Source organism: Melospiza melodia, chromosome 1 (genome assembly GCF_035770615.1).
Source record: "Melospiza melodia melodia isolate bMelMel2 chromosome 1, bMelMel2.pri, whole genome shotgun sequence".
NCBI lineage: Eukaryota > Metazoa > Chordata > Aves > Passeriformes > Passerellidae > Melospiza > Melospiza melodia.
The window spans coordinates 34,811,342-34,827,512 of NC_086194.1; the positions used below are offsets into that span (position 1 = coordinate 34,811,342).

The 16,171-nt window shown below is 38.6% G+C and overlaps 1 protein-coding gene across 1 annotated transcript in view; it reads right to left on the reverse strand.

The window, feature by feature from the left end:
• The window catches only part of JAZF1 (JAZF zinc finger 1), a 186,241-nt gene that overhangs the window by 76,894 nt on the left and 93,176 nt on the right, over window positions 1-16,171 (reverse strand). The window contains exon 2 of the mRNA XM_063153636.1: window positions 6,999-7,071. Coding sequence (XP_063009706.1) covers window positions 6,999-7,071 — 73 coding nt within the window. The remainder of the gene's footprint in view (window positions 1-6,998; window positions 7,072-16,171) is intronic.

The following is a 16,171-nucleotide window of genomic DNA, read 5'->3' on the forward strand; positions in this document are numbered from 1 at the left end:
TTTTTCATCAATTTTGGCATGCCACGTTAACAAAGGACGAAGAAATACCAATAGAGACAAGAATCCTGAAAATCTTGAGGACTTATACTGACAGCTCTAGTGCTTGGTAACTGAATTACACAGAGGTGTGCACACATTCACTTGCAAGAAATGATGCTGACTTGGCAGTGCTTCTTTCACTTGAGATTCATGGAGTGGAAAAGAAAAGGAAAGCAAAAAATCATGAGTCCTGCACAGAAAATTTACCATAAGAAAGATAATTCCCTATCAATTAAAAAAAAAAATCAACTCCACAACTAAGACACATTCTTTCAATGTCCTACGTTTAAATTCACCATGTAATTTTTATTTCAAGGCAGGGCATTAAGGCTTTTCCTCAAAGTGCCAATCTGCTTTTTGATCTTTACTGCTGACATGAAATAGAAGAGCTGTACATCAAATAAATCTTCAGCTTTGCTTAGCTTGAAATTGGTAAAGAGAGAAAGAGAAAACAAAGCCATCTGCATAAATCCTTCCAAACCAAAAGGCATTCCCCTTACCCTAACTATCATTCATTTTTGCACATCTTGTTTGAATTATCATCTGAAGTTTGTCTTGTTCCATCTCCAGAACAAGTCAAATAGTAGAGCATAAAGATATGGCTACATGAATAAAACCATATGATCTACTTGGTCACTGTTAACTTAAAAATAGGCTTACACAAAAAAATATTATCTGGCAATTGACATGTTACTTTGATCCTTTTCTTTCTGTATCCTGTCACATGCATCCAATCCAGCAGCTACTGGAAGCATTGGCATGCACCTTCCATGTGATGAGAAGCAACAATCCAAGGGAATCACTGCACTTTTACAAAGTTGGGATATTCCATTCAAATGAGACAGTATCATGTTACGGGAAGGAAAAGTTAAATTTTAAGACAAAGAAGAACTGTGGTACTAGGCACTATAAAATGTAGCAAGTCTCAACAGGTGATATAGCAATACTTCAACAGATTCACAGGCTCATATGCTCCCATGCAGAAAAACTCATCTACAATAGAATTCCTGAAATGGAAAAGTCTCCCTTGTTATTACCCTTCTGTTTCTATATCATGGCATGAGAGTTAAGACAGTGTATGCTATACCAAAAAAAGTGAGGATGGGTCTAAGTTATACCTTTTTTTTTAAATTGCTTTTTACTCATTCAAAAAATCAAATTAACAATTCTGAGATCAAAAAATCAATTTCAAGGAGTTTTACATATTTGTTGGTAGCATGTCTCAATTTGTTATGTACCATCACTGATACAACTTCAAAGTGGAGATATCGTGCCTGAATTAATTAGAAAGACTTGAAGCTTGATCTATTGCTTATTGCAATAACTATTGCAGGGAATAGTTATTTTAGAGAAAGATGCTCACCGTTCCAGAATTGCTTCACTTTCCGTATGCCTCCTGCAAAAGTATTTTCTATGATAGCAAAAAAGGAGAAACAAACACATTTCTCTCCACGCTCCTGACTTTCATTGCAAACTGTGCCCCAGCAGCAATTACAGTGATGGTACACAGGCATCAGAAGGCAAGGAGGAGAAATGCCAGGAAGAGAAGCTACATCCTACCCCAAACTAATCAATAGTCTCAGGATTAAAACACTCTTAGGGAATCAAAGGGGAGAAAATTGAATTGTCTCCCACAAATTACTCAAACAACTTAATGCTTGTGCTCTTAAAAAAAAAAGGAAGCAACAAGAATTTCACTGCTGCTGAGAAAATATTTGATAGAGCACTCTGATGGCACATCCAGCCATGGGCTATGACCTCCAGGAGGATACAGTCTTTCATCAGCTTCTTGTGCAACTACTGCTCATAGTTTACCCCAGGAAAATCTCTCAGGGCTGAACCACAGGAAAAGTGCAATGTGTTGCAGTATCACGTGGTTTGGATGCCCTGCTAAGAAACTGATGCCTGAAGATTTTTGGCTTTTTCATATATTTGTGGCTTTATAGATTTTTAATATATGGTTGTATAGTTTTTAACACTTTCTCAGCCTTTCTCACACTTTAGAACAACAGCTAACCCATTCTAAAATAATCTTGAAATTCTGTTTAGTCTTATTCCCAAGAAGAGAATTTCTAACATGGACCTTTTGTTTTACACCAGCATCTGAGGGACATACCAAGATGTAGGGCAAGGAACCCCCTGGAGCAACTCCAAGGGGCAGACCCAAGGGTGGGTTGAAGAGGCAAATGGTCCCTTATTGGTTGTACCTGCTAGATATACTAATTAATTACCCTTATAAAAATCATAGAAATCCTCTGCCATGTGTGCACATTCCTGTATTTTGTGCACCTGAAAGCTTTCATTAAAGAACAGCTATTGATATCACCACTTCAACATTATTTGCAAAAGTTTTTCTTCTGATTCCAGGCAACAAAATCCCACAGATGTAGTCAAAGTACATTGCCTCAAATCCAAAACTATCCTTCTTGTTACTGCATTAGTAACTTAGTGCATACTAAACATAACATTACCTAAAATTTTGTCACTTTTCGAAAGAGCTTTCAAATAATCATTAAATACTATGATATTGGCTGTTTGTTTTACTCCTGGAAAAAAAAAAAAAAGGTAATAGCAAGCTGGACAAGACACAGGGAGAGTTTGCAGTGGCCAGAACTTTACAAGCAATTAATTTCTTTCACAAATGTATATCCTCACAGAAATGATTGATTTTACTTCTAATGGTATTAAAAAAAGGAGGCAAAGTAAGAAAACTTTGTCTTGAAAAGTCAATGACAGGTGAAATAAAAGGGAAGGGGGGGACATGAGATGCCTGAAGCCTATAGGACTTTACAATGGTAACAGTGAGGCAAAATCTTGCTAGTTAAAAATGAAATCTGGAAGGAGGAGAGAAAATGTTAGATTGGTTCAGAGATGTGCAAGGATAATCTTGGGTTCTTCGTCTAAGAATGCCATCCAAGTTTGATCACAGGTTCCATTTGTGGTACCAGCTGTGCATGAGAATGAAATTTATAGACATTCAACAGTCTCATTCAACAGACTGCCCAGAGGCAACACTGAAAATGTTCTCACCAGTGTGCTCTAACTGCTTGCAGGATTGATGCCTAAAACGTATTTTACTGTATAACCCTTCTTCTATGACCTCAATTATGAACAGAAAAACACTATTAAAAAGAACCTGGGGTTAACATAATTAAAGCATTTTGCTAGATTTTAAGACTTTAAGATTACAAGTCTTTATTTTCAACAATTCCCTAATATAGTCATTATGCAATTTGAAGTAGAAACAGTATATAATTATGACTGCTTAGTTTCAGCTGTAGGTGCATACTAGTTTTCTTTTTCCCCCATCTGGATGAAACTTTTTAAAACAAAGCAATTACTGTATTTAAGAAAAATGTATTTCATGGAAATTGTAATAAATACAGAATTAATTGTTCTTTTTATGGTATATGTTTCCAATAATATATGTTACTATGGCACCTCCCACCCTTCATAATCAAGGTGAAAGGAATTTACTCCAATAATTTATGCTTTCTTCCTATTTCTGATACTTCCAATCTAAAAGTTGAAATACCTCCATTAAAAGTTAATTGTACAGAATTTTTCATCCACTAAAGTTGGGAATAAGAGCTTTTTTATTATAAACATTTTTTTAATACTACCTTTTCAGACAAAGGAATTATTTGCATGCCTCTGTTGTCTTCTCACTTGTGCCAGTAATAGTGGTATGCTTGTTTTGCTGTTTTCTAAAAAGCCCAAACATTCCCACAGCAGCTGCTCTCCTCATTAACAGGTAACCAGCAGTATCCACATGACAGAAACTTTCAAAAATGAGAATACTGAGAAGTCTCTGTCCATGAGACTGCACCAGGCTAAAAGCCTTGGCTGCACCCTGCAATGCCAGGTAACAGAGCAACCTCGAGAGCCATCACCTCTAAGGACTCAGACCAGCACACTCAGAGGCACAAACAATGCTATGCAGATTCCAATAAACTGCAAGCAAAATTCACAGTCATGTTTATTACCTTAAAGCTATAAATCTTGCATTTAAGTAGCAGTGTAAGCAATATTAATCACGGTGGCTAACTACTGCATTTCAGTGCAATACAAAATATAAAGGTGTCCTGACCCATCCACAAAGGAGATGCCCCAGAAAGTACTGGAGGATGTTGGCCCAAATGCTCATTTGCAACTATTCCTGACAGATCACAGCCAGAACTCCATTCTTGTAGTAGCACCACTGAACTCCTTGCAGACAAACCTCTCCTGTATTTATAGGATGGAAACAGATTAACTGCATCTGCTTTGGCTGTAGTGTGTCTTTTATTGATTCCAATTCTGACTTCTAAGAAACCAAAGCAGAAGAAAGCAGGGAATCCATCAATACTGGGGGACTGCACTAAGGCTACACTAAACTTTGTCTGAGAAAGGGATTTGTGGCAATTCAGTCAGTGTCTGATGGAAGTGTTTGATGTAGCAGTAACAAACCATTATGACCCATAATTTATATTTTGTCCACCCATTTTAAAAGGAATGTTATCTGCCTACATGAGGATCACACACTATGGAAGCAGCATCTGTGTGCAGTTACTGAAAGCTGTAATGGCAGTAAATCTCCAGTGGAGAAAGAGTTGGAGCCTTACAGATTTAGACATCCACAATCTGAGGGTTGTTTCAGAACTTCAGAGCTCAAACAGTATTGCCAAAATAATATGCCTGAGAAAATAACCAGGGATAGAAGGGAAATGGAAACAAGAGTATGTTTCAAGTTGTAAACAGAGACTCCAGTACCCTTCTCTCTCTACTATCTGTTTTACTGATACTTTATCCTCCCAGCTATCAAGCCAGACAACCCAGATTTATGTTTTGTTTTAGCTCATAATAGCCACCATACAACAGGGCAATGGGCAGAGCATAAAGCACACCCATTTAATCTTTCTACCACAACATATATTCAGTGCACATCTTATCATACAATTTTGGCAGTCCCTGAGAATCAGCTGCCCCTATTTTCCCAGGCTCCACGAGACCGTATGGCCCACACAGAGCATATTGAATATACAAACTTGCAGAGGAAGATTGTTTTAAGGTCTGTAACTCACAGCAGGAACTGAGCTAAGTTCAGTTCCACTTGGAAGCCATAAAAGCATGGGTTTAAAAAAAGTGCAGCAGTATCTGGTGTTTGATATCTAACAGTATGCAACATGTTTATGACATGTATTAGGCTACAAAATCTGAGTTCATAGCCTGGGACAACAAAGCAGAACTCAGCTCTGGCATATGTAGTGGGAAATAGAAAGGCATGTCTCGTACTGTAATGGATATTGCTGCTCCCCCAAGAGCTTGAGTTGCATAGAGCAGGTGGTTCAATGAAAGATACTAGCACTTTGGAAAAAATTAAAATACAACTAAAAGAGCAACTAAAGAGCAGCTGGTTCAAGTACAAGTCAATTCAGATTCAGTTTTACTATACAAACAACACAGTTCGGTTCTCCAGAATTACTTTTCAGAAATGACAGGGTAAGAAAGTTTGGACAAAATGTGTGGCAACTAAACTGTCTCAGTTACACAGAACTTTGTTTAAAGGGTACCAAAATAATGAAATCTAGATGAGTTAACACTTTCAGACTACTTTAAAATTAGTCTGATTCCAAACTGGATGATCAAGTCCCACTGTCTTAAAACAAGTCCCATGGTCAAGTATGTGTTCTTAAAAGCAGCTTTTCCCTAATTAAAAAAAAACAAAAAACCAAAACCTTTCTCCTCTCTCACATTAAGTAACATAACCACAGAAGCAAAAAGAGAAAACACCCAAGTATATAATGGAAAGAGGGAAACATACCAACATGCACAACAGCATACCAAGCCTACATATTGGAAAAAAAAAAGTTTTATACATTAAATGAGATCAGCAGAACTAAGTGTTAAAAAGGGTCATGGCTAATTTCAAAATATGCTTTAGGAGCCGGACTGTCTCCAGGAAGAACAAGAGTTACTTGCCAAGTAGGAAATCATGTCAATACTGGCTATTCTTAATCATAGTCTCATGCAGTGGAGAAAATGTAGTCATTTCACCAAATGAACACCAGATCTTACTTCCATACCTCCAAGTATTCTTCCCCCACACACCCACTGACATTTCTCGCTGCAGCAAACATTATAGAAAGTGGATTCTGTGTTTTAAAAAGTTTGTTGGCTTTTGCTTTTGTTTCACTTTTTCCCATTTTTAAAATGAAGTAGAATTATAAGGAAAAATTTTGTGCAACTCATGAGAGTTTGAATCAACTCAGTCTATGCCAAACTGAATCTTGGGTTAATCTTCCAAGCTTATAGGGTTATGAGCTTGTATCTCATCCTCTAGACAGCAAAAATAAAAATGCAAACTGGTTTTCTATGCATAAAAAGTAATAATCCATGCTGGAGTACCCTGGAGGTTTCAGTACCACCATCAGTCAATAACTGAAAAGGTGGGGCTCTGTTACGTAGAAAAGTACTTAAAAATGATTTAATTTCTTAATTGCTTTCAAGTTTTAGGTTACACAGGACTGGTAAGTAAGACTTTTAAAGATATATATTGTGGTTGAAAAACTTCTGAAGTTCTGTAAAATTCAATTTATATGCTGAACTATTATCAGATAGAGCTTTTTTCAATCATAAGTGAAATCTTTCTCTACTCACTTGTGTGAAGTACAATAAAATAGAAAACTAAGCCAAGAAAAATTATCTTGTTTGGCATGAGATTTAGCTAAAACATCAAAAGCTAAAACCTCATTCCTAACTATTTGAGCAGTACAGCTGCAGGGCTGCATGTGCCCTATGCAAAAGTCATTAAAAATTCAGTTAAATTTTAATTCAACTGTTTTTCCAAAACAGATGTTTTGATAGTGTCATATCCCATGATGCAAAAGAGTGCATCCATAAGCATGCCAATTTTGATAGAATACATATTGTATATACCAAACCAAGATCAGTTATACCTGAAAAATAACCACACTTACCTGTTAATGTAACTTAGAGCAACATAGGTTGGCTGCTGAAGTTCTTGTTTTTCTAATACACGTGGGTCTGTATCTGGAATAAAGAAATACATACACAGAATTGAGATTTGTGCACTTACACTGAAATTAGGGGATTGAATGGTGCAAAGTAACCTAAGTGGACACAAGAGGTACAAAATAGCTCAACCCAGTTTATCCATAGAGTACACTTAGCACAGCTCCATCACTTGCTCATTCATTCATAAACACAGTATTGCATTACTTTACCCAAGAATTTGAAACATCAACAGTGATGTAATTTCCAACTGTCACACAAGCTTTCACAATCCCCCTCATAAATACTAGTTTTCACTGCTTTCCATGATTTATAGCATTAAATGGCTCAAGCTTGCTTCTTTTTTAATGTAGCTATTTTAACATTTTAACATGTTCCAAGAGTGATTAGATCTCTTCTGCTGGGTCTTGAGACTTTTCTTCTGCATCTCTGAGTTTTGTTCTCTCCCTTCTCTACAGCTTATTTTCTGAAGCTCTGAATCAGAAAAGTCATACAAAAATGCTCTTGAAGCAAAATGCTTGCCAAGCAGAGCACTGCCCACCAAAAGCCCCGAAGCAAACATATCCAAATTCCCTCAAGTGCTAACTTTCTCATTCAAATGAAAAAATATGTTTTCAATCGCTGTTTCAATTGTCCTTTGCAGTTAAGTTGTGCTTTTATCTAAGAAAGGACTTTTGGTCTGAATTTTTGAAACCAAAGCCAAGGGAATATGTTCATAGTTTAGACAGCATTCTTATACCAAAACCCAGGGTTATATTGAAGTTTCAATATAACTTGAAGTTTCAAATACAACTTTGCCCTGCAAAGTTAGGCACCTTTAGGAGCTGAGCATAAATAGTCTTCAAAAGTTCCCAATGGAAAGTGTGCATCCTGCCTGTGCAGATTACTATAGTCATTAACAACGTTTTATGCATTACTTGAAAAGCAATTCTGTGTGTAACTTCTGTGTTTTAACTATCAAGAATAAAAACTGCCTTTACCAAATGGCTCCCCACAGCACTGCTGCTCTCCATCTTTTATTTCTCAGAACCATCTACTTTGTGTTTGGTGAGGGAGGAAGGGCACGAGGCACTCCAAGCCAATCCTGTATTTTGGATTGTTCTTGCTTCCTTCTAGAGATTTTAAGCATTATTAATGTTTAAAAACTCATTATCTTGATAAACACATTAGTTTGACTTGATCAGTTGCTTTTGGTGGTTTTTGTGGGGTTTAAAACATGATACAATTATTTTGAAATCTGTCTCTGCTGCTGTGCCTTAAGGAAGATTTTTAACTGAACTGAATGGGGATGGTGCTTGAGGGTTTGTGCATTTGTCACACCCACACCACTGCTGAAGCAGATAATGTCCTTATTCAAGGAGAAGGGAATCCCCTGTCTGCCTCTCAAAGCTCAGACTGACCCTAATCCTTCTCCTTACACTAGCTCCTGCACAGCTTAGGCTGCAGGATTTGCTAACATGCCTTTATCAATATCTCTGAAGAGATAATAACTCTATGAAAGTTCAATGAAGAGGGATAAAAGTACAAGTGCCAATCCAATCAGCAAACCCAAGCCCGTTGTTCTTAAGAGGAAAAGGTCTTGCTGGTGCCTGGGGAAATTCTGCAGTGTTTGCCAGCACATCACATTCCATATGAAGCTCACCAAAGACAGCAAAGTGTCAGCGATCTCCCATGGCATCTAATTCACTTTTCTGAGGAAGTGAGGTTCACACAGCATGCACAGATCTTTAACTTTTTAGATTTTTAACTTTCTATAAAACCCATCATCATTTAGCAGGCCAAGCATAGAACTACTGCCATGGCGAGCTCTCTTAGATTTACACTTCGGTGGTGCGTGGCCTGCCATGGAACTGTCTCAATGCAGAATGTCTGCAGGGCATTAATCCCAGCCAGGACTAGCTGAGAACTGCTGTGATGCCTAGAGAGGCTACCTGGAACAGAGGCTGGACAGAACTAAAGGAATAAAGTAGGTATTTATTGAAAGGCCTTTAAAGGATATGCCTTGGGCAGGCCAAGAGACCAGCTGTGGCTTTACCCAAGATGGTCGACCAGTCAGGAGTTTTCACACTTCTATAAGTTTTGGTCCATTTACATATTGGGGTTAATTATTCAATTACAGCTTCAGGTTATGAAGCCTCATCCTCCCAGATTGCTCTCCTCAATCTGCTGGTGTTGCTTTTTGGGCCTGAAGCTGCAATGGTGTCCTTGGTTCTCAGAAAAGGTTTGTTTTGTCTAACAATTGTTTCATCTGTGAAGAGAACTTGATAACACTTTATATGAAGTTCAGAGTCACACACTTAGGCAGTACAGAATCTGAAAAATGTGAAAGCTAAAACGTAAGGCATCAGCTGCAACCCAAGTTCAGGCATCTGTGGTTAAATGACTATGTCTTTGCTAATCCAGTTCTTAAATGGGATTAACCTCCACCTATAAACAACAGTTTCTGTGACTGAAGGAGACAAAATTGGGGCTGGTTTACATCAGAGTGCTGCACATTATCAGTGGGAGACGACAAGGAAAGGCTCTAATGGAGAGTCCACCACCCTTCCTGCAGCTTGCCAGCAGCTCCCATAATACCAGCTGAAGATGAAAATACAAAGACAAAAACCAAAAGCCCCATAACTTTTGTGGGAGTGTGTTATCAAAGCAGAGAGCAATTTGCCTGCTGGCACCTGGAGAAAGCAGACTCCTGTCTCTCAGTAGGTGCTGCCTGTCACACAAGGAGCACAATGTAGATTCTATTCAATCTATCTGTTCCCCCCCCATATATCAGACTTCACACGTTTTTAAAGTCAATTATGCTGCATTTACCAATTCCAGAAAATAATCCAAGCCATGGTAAAAAAAATCTTGTATGAATTTAGCACTTAGAATGCTTGACACATTTTTATTCTCTTGCAACCAGGTGCTGGGTTGGCAGTCATGAAGATACTGCATTCACTTCTGCACTGCAGCAAGAACTACACATAACACTGCTGGTACTATTTCTCTTCCTCAGCTATAACACAAAAAAACCCCCACATAAACGTGTTCTGGAGCCACAGCAAGGCCCTCAGAGAAGAGCAGAAGAGAGGAAAACCAGCTGTGCCACAAGTGCAGCAGCCCTGGGGCCCTGGCATAGCCCTTCCCCAGTGGAGGGACATGAAGGGGCACACTGGCAGCTCCTCTGCATCCACCTAAAACCTGCATGGCTGTGCTGTCCAGGCACATGCACATCTGGCCCACCACTGCCAGCTTTATAAACTGATTCATACTGGACAACTAGACAAGTAGTATGAGTGTATAATTAAGGCTGAGAGACCATAAATTGCACTGAGCCATCTTTGAACTGTTCACACAAAGCCAGCATTTTCTGTGGAGTATGTTCTAACAAAATAAATCACCAACTACTGAAGCATGCTATGATTACTAAATCACCTCACTACACAGAAATACTTTGCAGCTTGAAAGCACTGCAAAATCCTAACCTGGCAAAGTATTTTAAAGAGAGCAAATAATAAACAAAAGCATACATATAATCCTGTATAAGCAGAGTCTTCAATTATATAGTTTGGTTCTGCGTTAATATTTCTGCACAAAAATACACGCCACCTCTTCTTTGTATATAATGCAGCAATAAGCTTTTACCCTACAAGATACAAGAAAGTTATCAGAAGCAACTTAACTTTCATAAGAGCTCTGGTTTTAAATCACTGTGAAAGATCACTTTTCACCTTACAAAATGCTAACAAATTCCAGCGGCATTATTTTACAACCATGAGCTTTCTTCTTACGGGGCCCAGGAAAGATCGCTACCACTAGCAAAGTGGTGAAGATAGTCTCTGAAGAAAAATAATGACCTGAATGTGGTAAAAATTATACTGCCCTTCAACATCTTGAATATGAACTGGCCAGTCCTGTTTCAACACCGCCTTGCCACCATTTAACAAAAGCAGAGGTTGAGGTCAAGATTGACAGAAAATCCAGGTGCCCAAAGAAGGAGACATGAATCCCTACTCACTTACAAATGCAGTGGCTGGATTGTCAAAATTTTTTGGTACCTGTAATCCTCCAAGAGATTTCACAGACCTGAGTAGGTCCTTTATGGCTGATAACTATCCTTTTATCCATTTTTGTCATAGGGGGTACTATGCTAATTGATTGTGGGGGTGATTATTAGGGAACAAATTTCAGCCTAACAAACAAGGTCTCTCAGTGAGCTCCAGTGAGCCTCTGGTGAGAAGTACTAGACAGTTCACTGATGTTGCAGATATTACTTTTTGGAGGGAAAGGTTTAGAGATCTCTTAAAAAGAGATATTTAGAGACATCTCAAAAAGACCTAGGTTTGACAAATATGTCTTCTGTAAGTTGTATCAATTTTATACCAAATAGTTACAACAAAAGCAAAAAGGCAAAACTCCACTTGCCAACCCAAGGGCCTTATTTCCATTTCATTTAATCTCTAAAAGAGTAACAAAACACCTTTAATGTAATGAAAATAACAGCCCTGCAAAGGATTTTAAAAGGATTTTAAAAGCACATATTTGCAAGGACCAAGGACTTACAAGTCTGTCCCAAGTCACTTGGAGATGTTAATGATAATCTCACCTTTTTGTGCAAGATCACACTGGGGTAAACTGCCAACACAGAGGTTCCCCAGACTCAAACCTGACTTTGCCAGAACATCCATACACACGTTCTGCTCGCCCACCAGCAGGTTCACAGAGTGCCTGTCTTGTATTTCACTTGGCCTTGAAACTGGCTGATATAAGTCAGCTCAGCTAGTTAATTAAAACCTACACTTCCCTTGAAACTGGTTCGCTTCACTAATGATGCCAAGGCAAATATTTCTGTTGGCTTCCTCAAAAGTCTGCAATTGTTCCTATGTGGATGTAGCTTAAAAAGCCAGAAATAGATAAATTCAATGTTACTGGAAATTGCTCCCCATCTAAAACCTCCATTACAAGGAAACCATTATGAGTTTCACAGTATCAATTCCAAATGCAACGTTGTTCGTGTCTTCTTGTAAATAAAAAGAGAAAATATCACAGACAAATTAACACAGTCTCTTAATTATATTTTTACCAGAAAAAAAAAAAAGTCCTCATCTTCAAAAAGGAGATTATGCTCTTCACTTCAAAGACAGAACACTGGAAGATAAATATGATTCTGCAAGAGTTTCAAATCTGGAATTCAAGAACATCTTTACAATTTAAGCACAAGTTTAGGTTCTTTCCAATATCAAGGTGTTAAATGCCACAGAGATGGACTTATCAAAATGTGTGACAGAGATCAGATACAACCTTTCACATTTCCTCAATAAGCTCTTCAGATAACTTAGCTCTCTAAACAGATGACTAAGAAAGCTACATTCAGGCAAGTACAAACAAGAAAACACTCTACTTATGTCAAGTTTCACAGTTTTGGTGAAGGCTAGAGGCTCCAGAATATGTCGTAGGACAAAATTCTGCCTGCTTTAGGACAAAATTCTGTCTATCCCAGAGTTGCAAGAATTTCTCAGTTTGCTGCAAACAGTTTATTTCCCCCATCAAATTGTACTTAAGTGCATGAAGCCATGAAAAAAGAGACCCTTACAGACACAGGTTACATAAGTAATACAAGAAGGTCATGAAACTGCAGCATTTTTGGCCAGCTGGGGGACAGCTCTGTTGGGCTGCTGCTCAACCCAGGCCTGTGGACTTCCCACACAGCAACTGAGCAATTGCAATTGCTGCACTACAGCAGGAGAATAATGCACTCCAAAGACAAGGTAAAGCCTCAGAAGTCACAGCCCAAAAGCTGAACTGCTGTGGACTTCTCCTAAAGCCTTCAAGCACAAAAAGGTTCTCATTAATCTTAATAACTGCAAATTACATATTACACATGTAGACAAGTGGTTAGCAAAAGGAAATGTCAAACAGAAGGTTTATTTAAATGGAGGCTGCCTCAGTAAAAAAACCCAACAAGTATAAATTGGGAATGCACACAGAGGCAGCTGGAAGGCAAAGCAGCAGCTGCTGACTTAACACCCTGGATTAGCACACACGGGCCCCTTCATGTTGGTGCACCTCCCAGGGAAGTGAGGCAGCCCTTGTGGAGTTCCCAAGGAAAATGGTAATTTGTAAAACTGCCTCTTCATTGGAAAGACACCATGATCCCAGGGACAGCGCTCCCAGCATTTTAGCTTCACTGAGTCTGAATGAATGCAGAACCTCTGAGATGCAATCAGAGGACACCACTGCAAGAGGGAGTATAAAAAAGGGGCGAGAAGTTCAAAAGCAGAAAATCATTGAAAACTAAAGCACAAAAACCTCTGAGACCACCACAACCAACAGCATCCATTCACTAACTCAGACTAACACAAATGAAATTCCATTTTGTAACACAACCCCTGTGAGACACAAGAACTCAGGGTTTTGTCATATGAGAAAATGGTATGTTGGTGGGTGATAAAATAACACATGGTATTTCAGATAACCTACACAGAAACAAGCCTATGCTTTGATACTACAGCAGAATAGAACCTTTTATATAACACTACATCGGAGCAAATCTGTTTCATCCTTGCAAGCTGCCACTATTTGATTCAGACTGTGAACTTCCAAAAATAATGGCCATCCCGTATCTTGTCCAGACAAACAGGATTCTGATTACAGCTTCACATGCATTAATTTAATGCACAGTTACTAAAAGTATTTTAGCAACACAAATGAGGTGATCACTTGACATTTCCTATTTTTAATTTGGAAACCAAATAGTCAAGTAAACAAACAGAAGGACTTGCAAACCTGAAAAACGTCATTTATTGAGGAAAAAAAAATTGTGGCATAACCATATGCAAGAAAAGGTTATTTCAGATATGGACAATAGAAAAGAGAAAGAATGCATGGAGTCCAGTCAAGGATCCTGAATATTTAAAAAATGTTCTAATTTCTGCAATTAAGTTAATTATTGCACAGTAGTAAGTGACCACAGTGCTCCTCAGTTGCTGAAAGCAACCTTTGGATCTGTCATGCTGCCTTCAAACAGGCAATTAAAGTGAAAAATGAGAGTGTGCATTACTTTCCGGTACCATATATTAGATACAAATAACACACAAATAAAATCTGAAGTTCTCAAACCAAACACTTGATACAGTTAGTCATGCTTTTATCTGTTTATTTGAACATGTATTGCTTTGCTACTCTTGAAATCCTTATTACAGATAATCTACCGCCTTAAGAAGAGTTTTCCCTTACCAGAAATTAAGAGAACTTTCCAATTCTCTGTCCCCAAAATAATTTGCATTAACTGAGGCTGAGTGGTGTAAAACATTCCAGCTGTGGGCTTTTCTGGCCCCTTTTAGAGTGGTGCTGACTGGAGATAGAGCCCGGCCCTGGAGGGCCCTCTGGCACGCCTGAACAGGCTGGCACCCACAGGCTGCAGCCGCCTCTGGCACAAAGAATGGCAACCCAAACAACCCAAATTCAAGCCATTTCCTACTATGACCTTCTCCTCTGAAAGCCCAAACAATCTCCAGCAGCAGCTTCAGGAAAGAGAGCTGTGTAGGAGGGTATAACCCTAACCCTTTCAGAAAATATTACAGTGCACTGTGACTGAAGACACCCTCAGTCTCAGCAGCTCACGCCTCAGCATAAAAACAGTAATGCTGTAAATCAGCTACTTAATTCCTATTCAAACAGAACATAATTGCTGGTAACTGGCTGAAAAGCAACAAATGCCAAAAAAAGGTCTTTGTGATCTTTCAGATGTAATGAACTGCAAGCACACTTCATGTGCCATGATGCTTTTCCACTTATTATGCTAATTTGTTTTTATTTGAAACACACAATTATTGCTGCAACCAAATGCAATCATTAATCTATTTATTTGATAGGCAAAATATTCATGAATCAAATCAACAAGAAATAAGCAGTGCTGGAAATGTCCCTTAGAGAAGGAAAAAACCTCCATGACTGCTGCTATTTAATTTTACTTTTTAATATTCAATTTTTACGCATTTGAACTGTTAACATCTTGCTTGCAATTTCTAAGTGCAAATACACTTAATGAAGCTTGACATAGAGAAAAATTAGAATGCCATTTTCACAGAACTTAACAACATTTAATTCAAGTCAAATAACCTCATGATAGCCCACTGGAGAGTAAATAAAAGGTCCATTTGCACTTAACAGTCAAGCACACAGGACATAACATATATCATTAGTAATCTCTGAAATTATCCCATTTCAGTAATTAAATGAGCATTTTTACTCCTCACCACGCTATGACGTCTCTTTTGGCTGAGAGTTTTAAAAACTCCCTGTACTGTGGAAAGGCATTCACTCAGATCAGGGAAGGCCTCCAAAATCAATTAAAATAAAACTTAATTAATGATCTAAGGATCTATTCTGTACTGAAACAATGATCAAACCACTTTCATGACCCGCAGCACTGCCCACACCAGCACGATGGTCCCTTTATCCATTTTTGTTGGATTGCAGGACTCCTGGCCAGCGTGGCTGTGCTGCCTCCCCAGACGGCTCCCGGTGGCAGCAAAGCCCCTCAGCCTGCATGGCTGTGACTCCCTGGAGGTGACCTGGTACTGGGCTGCCTGCGGGAAAAGGGTTTGTCATTCCCTACCCTGCCACACTGGAGAGAGCGGAGGAAAAGGAGCTGACCCAGCCCTGCCTGCAGAATTTCTGTGTATTCAGTCAAACTGCTCCATTTCCAGCGTTTCACACATTTCCCCCCTCTCTAAGGTCAAACACATCATTACCCAGCACATCTGGAAGTGACACAAAAAAAAATAGAAGAATGAGGAGCATTCATCCTGCTCTTAGCATTTTGCCAAAATTATAAGGAAATAAATTTTTAGAGTTGATAATTGATTGATTGAGGGTTAGATTCTGTGGGTTTCTGTGAGAACCCAGGCCTTGTTTGGGCAAATCCACTGGGAAGTTTGGCCTTTTTTGGGCAAAAATTGGTATCTAGTAGTTTGAAGAATAATCTTTACATAAACCACAGGGCTCTGTTTTTTCAATGTGAGGTGAGTGCATGCTTAAGACCATATTTTAGGATAAACACTTTAGCATAAAGGAAGCAGTTATTTCAAAACAGCTAGTTTTTCTACTAAAAAAATTTAAAATTTATAGGTTT